Source organism: Magnolia sinica, chromosome 9 (genome assembly GCF_029962835.1).
Source record: "Magnolia sinica isolate HGM2019 chromosome 9, MsV1, whole genome shotgun sequence".
NCBI lineage: Eukaryota > Viridiplantae > Streptophyta > Magnoliopsida > Magnoliales > Magnoliaceae > Magnolia > Magnolia sinica.
In genome coordinates this window covers 76,140,203-76,147,057 of record NC_080581.1, presented here as the reverse complement: position 1 = coordinate 76,147,057, position 6,855 = coordinate 76,140,203, and the positions used below count along the sequence as shown (strand labels likewise).

Here is a 6,855-nt window from a genome sequence, read left to right as displayed (position 1 = left end):
CATGTGCCCCCATTTCTACAAACTGTATGCATGTCCCAGTGTCGAGGATCATGATACATTTTATTCCACATTTCACATTCTTCTTATGGAGAACTTCCACAATTCACATTCTTGTTATAGAAACCTTGAGGCTACATTTGGATGCACATGCAAAATGTACTGCAAACATTCATATTAGTCGATAGCAAATAAGGAAAATTAATGATGTTTCATAGTATTCATAAGGTGGAAGTAGCACTCAAAATGCAGAATTATGCTTGTTCGGATGTCTGACTTACAATTTATGTGATTGCAATATGGAGCCGAAACCGTCGATGTGAATGCCAAGAAAGGAAATTACGATTTTGGTTTTTAGGGTGTGTTTGTGTGGAGTATTGAATTCAACCATGATTATTCATCAAATAAAATTTAAATAACAAAATTGTGATTTCAAGTTATTTGTATGCATTGTGTTGATATGAAGGTATGGACTTGAAATTGTAGTTATGTTACTTTCAAGTTGGGTCTCCAAGAATGGCAATTTGAGTGCTATTTCCTCATTACATTATTTCTCTTTGTTATTTCATCTAGATTAAACTGGATGTTTGCAATTCAAAAATTGTTACTTAATGCTGTATCTGGTTTCAACAAGAAACATCATGAAATTTCATGATTGATCAATCTAATTTGGTGCGAAATACCATTGAGTTATCATTCAAAAATTATTACTTAAATGTTTTATGTTGTTTCCACTTTCTCAAATCATGTTCTACATGGTGTGCAACTGAATTAGTGTGTTTCTGTTATTTTTCAATTGTTTCTGATCTGTTATCAATTTGTTGATAAACCAAATGCACAGAGTCACTTGGCTGCACTGATTAGTTCCACCCCCCTCTCATGTCCTTTTTTTTTTCTGGGAACAGAAATGCTTTCAAAAATGAGCTGACATTGTTAGAAAAGGTTCGGCATCCTAATATGGTTCAGTTTGTGGGAGCTGCTACTCAGAATATACCCATGATGATTGTTTCAGAGTACCATCCAAAAGTAAGCATCTTTGCATTCATATGGAAATTTTCTAATAGCACACTTGGTTGCTGCGGTCTGCTATAAAAGTTTGGTTGTTGATTTGTGATCTAAAATTTTTTATTTCTTTGAGTTGTCCCATAATTCCATTCTATTGCAGTTTCGCCATACATTTTACTTGTTTACATCGATGTTGATAATACATATGGCATCACTTCAAAATATTATTTTGAAGACTGCATTGTCTAGGTAACATTTATGTACGTCATTAAACCATATGGATTCTTGTACTTTGGTGGATTTCAGGGAGATTTGGGGAATTACCTTCAAAAGAAAGGACGTCTACAGCCTTCTAAAGCTCTGGGATTTGCTCTTGATATTGCTAGGTAAGCTCATAACTTGATATTTGGCTACCAACTGATTGTTTTTTAATTGAAGATGACATGGTTTTCACTGACTTTGTTGGTGACAGCAAGTAATCAAAAGCTATATCGCTTTTCCCTTAGTTTTCTTTTCTTTTGTGGGGACCTATGATACCACCAAACCCACAAGATCTGACAGTGATGTATAGCTTCATCCACAATTGGGTCAGCAATTTGGACAATCTGGATTTCTGAACAGCTAAAAGTTGTAATTTATCAGATAGGTGTATCATTACAAGCTATGTAGTAGATAGTTTGTATTTAGAGAATTCTATAAGAATATCTGTAGCTCTTGTGTTCTTTGAACTGACTCTGAACATGTCTCATCACATTCTGGTATCAGCCAGCTTGTTTTCACCACATTGCAAAGTGGGACCGCACAGGACAACTTCCCGACAAATCAACAATCATTGTTTGGCGGTCTGAAACACAATGAATGGTGATTTGGAGTGTGAGCTAATTTTAACTGCTAATGTGTGCTACTTCTTCATGAATATAAATTTGCAGTTAGGTCCTCTTTAAGCTGGATTGGGCTTGGGCTGACCCTCTCGTTGGAATTGGTCAGGTCAAGTATGGTTACCTGATTTGGCAATTCTGCTTCTATCCTTGTGCTTCTCTGTTGGAATGTAACTCTTTAGAGATGGTAAGCTTGTTTTGCTCTTTCTCATTTATTTTCTTTTTCTTTTCTTTTTTTCTTTCTCTAACTTTTTGGTCCATGCAAAATTCATTTTTTGGTGATCTTTTTGGTCCATGAACTTTGCACCATTCCTCAATTTGGTTTTCTTTTTGTTAGTTTCTATACTATGACTTGCATTGATCATTGTGCTTATCATTGTTATCTTATTTACTTTTCTACTGTAGTTGTTTATCATTGTTATCTTATTCACTTTTCTACGCTAGATGAAAATTGTTGTTTCATGGAAGTAGATTGACAAATTTTCCTTCTATGTGTTGCATTTTGCAGGATTCTGAGCCTATATGATATTAGGATGAGGATATTGATTGTGTTTTTAATCATTCCCAGCCTTTGCTCTTTATAATTTTGATGAATAACAGTTTGTTATCTGTTTTCTCAGGAAACCTTTTGTTACAAATATCATGTGGATGAACTTACTTGTTCAGACAAGCATCTATTTTCTCTTATGCAATGTGTTTCTAAAATTTATAATCATCACCAGAAAAAGGTAACAGTGTCTTTTTGCCATTGTCTAATCTTTTATTTTCCCTTGAACAGCTTTTACCATGCTTTCAGAGCTTGCTAGTTTCAAGTTAAAATCCATATACACTGCAATGAATAATTTATATTGCACAAAATCTTCTTTCTTTGGGAAATAAAAGAAGAACGTTAACATGTCGGTTCAAATGCGATTCTAATTCCATGTGCTATTTATGCTCATTTTCCACGAATAATTTGCATTATTTGGTTGCAGCAATGATAATCCTCTCAGCCAAATGGAACAAGATTGGATCGTCAAGCCGATCATTTTAACAACCATCATCTGGCCTTAGAAAGACCAAATTGGGGTGATCTTACAATGGAACTGACTATTTTTTCCGTGTTTATTGCACTTCTGATCCGGTCACTCTTCACCAATCTGATCATCAGCTTCTTCAACATCAAAAAGGGCATTGCCAACATCATGGCCACAATCAACATCAGGATCACAATGTAGTGTAAGTTCCTCTTTATATTGGTTTTCAAGCTATTTTTTTTTTTCAAGTGGTGGTTGTGCAAAACACATGCCAATGTGGCATATGTGACTGAGATCTGGGCCATTCATCAGGTGGGAGCCACCACAAACATAACCAGGCCTAAAAACAGGTGAAGATTCGTGTATTTGACTGTCAGTTGCTGGAGGAACAGCAGTTCTTTTCACTTATCCCCTTGATTTAGTCCGGACCAAGTTGGCATATCATGTGAAGAACTTTGAATCGTGAGCTACTTTACTACTTCACGTTGCCTTACTTCTCCACCTCTACCTCCACTGCTCTACCCTATGGTTTTAGGTCTACTAAAATTTGAAAGTACAACTGTTCTGTTTCATTTCCTCAAAGTTGCCACTTGGGTGTAAATGGACTGAACCTGGGTTGTTTTGGTTTTTCTTATTGCAAGCCACACCCATTTACACTTTAATCTTTTGATTTTTTTTTCTCCTATAGTTTCTGAGTCTTTTCTGTCTTATTTGGATTGAGTTTATCTTGCTTTTACATAAGCTTTGATGGAGATGTGAGTAAAGGTTATATATACAGAAGTTTTCTTAATATTTCTGACATGGGTTTCTCTATTCTTCTGATTTTTCTACAGTTGATTCAGAATTTCTTTCTTACTTGAATTGGGTTCTTATTTTTCCACAAGTTTTATTCAGATATTATCACAGGCTCACAGCATTTTCCTTAATGTTAGGGACTTGGGTTTTTGCAGTCATTTGATTTTTTGTGCTGTTTTGAAAACATCTCTCTTGCTTTAAACTGGGTTCTTGCATGCTCATAAGCTTTCATGGATATGATACTACTAGTTATCAGTATAGCAGTTCACTCAGTGTTCTTTATTTGGGTGATAGTAGAATTTTTCATGGAGTGGAAGAGATGTTTGGATGATGAAGAAATAAAACATGAAACAGTTGATAGAAAATCTATGGTTCTAAGTGAGGTTTTTGTTCTTTGTAATGTTTTAATCTCTATTTCCTATTTGGGTTTTCTTGTTTTTGAGACATTGCAAGCAGATTCAAGTTTTGTCGAGTTTCATCAAGTTTTCTTTTTTCAAGTTTTATGAGTTTTGACTAGTCAAGTGGACTGAATCTTGAACAAGTCTCGACTGAATTGTGACTAAATTGATTTTTATTTTTTTTCCTTCCTTTTTTCAAGTCTTGGTTAAATCTAAAATTTTCTTAATGAAATCATGTGGAAGTTTTCAGAATGCTGGAAGTGGGAACATGTGGTTCCATTGTGTTTCATGATAACTAAAAGTCGTCTTTCTTTCTTTCTTTTGGATATAAATTCATGTGGAACTTTTTTTTTTTTTTTTACAAGTTTGTAATCATCTTTTACCATAAGATTGATATTTGGAGCATATGTATCTATGGAATAACCTGGAACAGTGGCTAATGGCTAAGATATGTTTTGTAGGTTAGAACTGACTGGTTAAGCTGAGTGCTTCCCTTGAAGAATCTCCCAAATAACAGGTTCGTTTCCATTCCCTTGCAGCAGCTGAGTGCTTCACTCGTACAATCGCCTTTTAGAACCTTACTGTTAATACATTGATGAGTATTTTATCTGTCATGCTCAGCTGGGTGCTGACCAAATTCTTTTGCAGCATTAGGCTGACTACCTTTGACACTGTTAAAGGCTGACTACCTATGACTGGTTGTAGACAATCAGCATTAGGCTAAAATAACTGTTCCAACTGCCATGCCATCTTGGTTCTTTAATTGTTCTAAAAGAGGATGGGCATATTTTTCATTCCAATGTCCAATCTCTATTGTTTTCTCATTGGTCTTGCAATGATGATATGGTGATTGCCATTTCAAACTTTAGTTGGATAGATTCAGTATGTCCTATGTACATTGTAATGAGCTTCATTATGTAGCCCTGGCTCATTGTTTTATCCATCTTCAAGCCATCTGCTGAAAACTCAGTGCCTACTGAATCTAGTTCCTTGTTATGTTCATTTCAGTTTACTCCATCTAATCATGTTTGGCTTTGGTTCCTTTTTTTCTTTTTTCTTTTTATGAACACAACCTGCAAAGCTAAGCTTATGCAATGGTAAGTTAAGTTGAGACAAGTGAAAGACTCGAGATACAAAACCAAGAGAAGCAATCCAATCCATGTTTTTTCCTTCACATTATTCTTTTCTGGAGACAAAATAAGGAAGTTACATATATTTTTCTACTCCCTCTTACACTGTCAGGAACATCTTTGACATAAAACTCTAGTAGTTTTCTATTTGTTTCCTCAAATCATACCCATTTTTTTCAGATCCTCTTTGTTGAAAGGTAGGAGAACCATTTTCCAAGAAAAACATTATCACAATTCACAGAAATTTCATTATGTTCAAAGGCTCACATCTTGCTAATCATTTAAATTTGTACACTTTTTATATTATAAAACCTTTAAAATTAGTTTAAGTTGGGAGCGTGATCTACTTTGTTGATGGGTTAATCTTAGATACTACAAATCACTAAGCCATAAACCAAGAATTATGTAATACTTCATCCCATACTGAACAAATTATGTTTGCACTACATTGATTTTTTATTTTATTTATTTATTTTATCTCAATGTGAATGTGGTGCATCATTATATTTTTCTTACTAGTAAGTGACTAAAAATCCTCAAAGCCGTTGGTACTTGTACCATCCACATTTTGCTTCCCTCTTGTGATATCTATGGTCCAATATATGATTCCATCTTTGATAAGAGCCTTTTGCAGCCAGCTTCTGTTGGATGATTTTAGACTGCTTCGCCAACAAAGGAGCCCATTATGTGGATGGTCCAGATTGGTATCTTGAATGCCACACAAACAGTGGATGAATTGCAACATTTCAAAAACAATGTGGCCCATGTTTTGGACAGTCCAGATTGGTGGTATGTATGCTGCTTTACAGTAGGTGAGTTGCAGCATGCAAATGGCATCAGGCAACAAAGAATGGCAACCTATTTGTTTCTTGATACAACATTCATTCATGGTGCAGCAATTTTTATTTTTTTTTACTTAGCAGGGCAGGAGACCACAGCACCTTTTCTTTTTTCCTTTCTTCTTTTTATACTTTTGATGAGAAAGCTTTGCCCTATGGCTACGGATTATTGGAAGCCATAAGTTCTATTGCTATATATTTGATCTGTAGTCATATCTATGACTGTAGCCTCATGTCTTTAACAGTTTTTATCTATAGCCTTTGACCGTTTTTCTGCTAGTGCAGCAAAAACTGATGATTAAGGGGCGTCCATCACAACAGCCGGTAAAGGTCCCTGACTGCCGGTAAATGCTTTATCAACGCCACCTTTAGCGGCGCTTACCCGATCGCTGGCAATAATTTTAGCGGCGGTTTTGGCCTCTGTTCTGCAATCAGTTCAGTCACTGCCAGCTGCTACCTTTTTCCTACACTTCTGCTTTCTCTTCTCCCTACTATTGAGAAACGCCAACTCTAACATCTTGCTGTAGTTTGCTCTCTCATATAGGGGTGAATGGATGCAGATTGTGTTCAGAGGCAGAAAACTCCACCCATCATTGTGCAGGCACCCCAGCTCTGGTGCAGTTGAAGCTGTCCGTTTGTTTGTCTGGTGGGAGTAGGGCTTCATGCAGTTTTTAAACCATCATTTAGTTGGTAAGGACATTAAATAGCCTTGTGATAGGCCAGTTTGGGTTGGGTTGGGTTTGACAGCCCGTAACTATCTTTTTTCACGCTTAGGATTCGACCAATGCTGGGCTCAG

At 35.9% G+C, this 6,855-nt stretch overlaps 1 protein-coding gene across 1 annotated transcript; it reads left to right on the top strand.

The window, feature by feature from the left end:
• The first annotated feature begins 529 nt into the window (after positions 1-529).
• LOC131256481 (integrin-linked protein kinase 1-like) lies at positions 530-2,074 on the top strand. Its single transcript, XM_058257362.1, has 4 exons — positions 530-1,023; positions 1,309-1,388; positions 1,768-1,898; positions 1,990-2,074. Exons 1-3 carry the CDS (start codon positions 877-879, stop codon positions 1,865-1,867), a joined length of 327 nt encoding a protein of 108 aa, XP_058113345.1. The 5' UTR covers positions 530-876; the 3' UTR covers positions 1,868-1,898; positions 1,990-2,074.
• Positions 2,075-6,855: the final 4,781 nt, after the last annotated feature.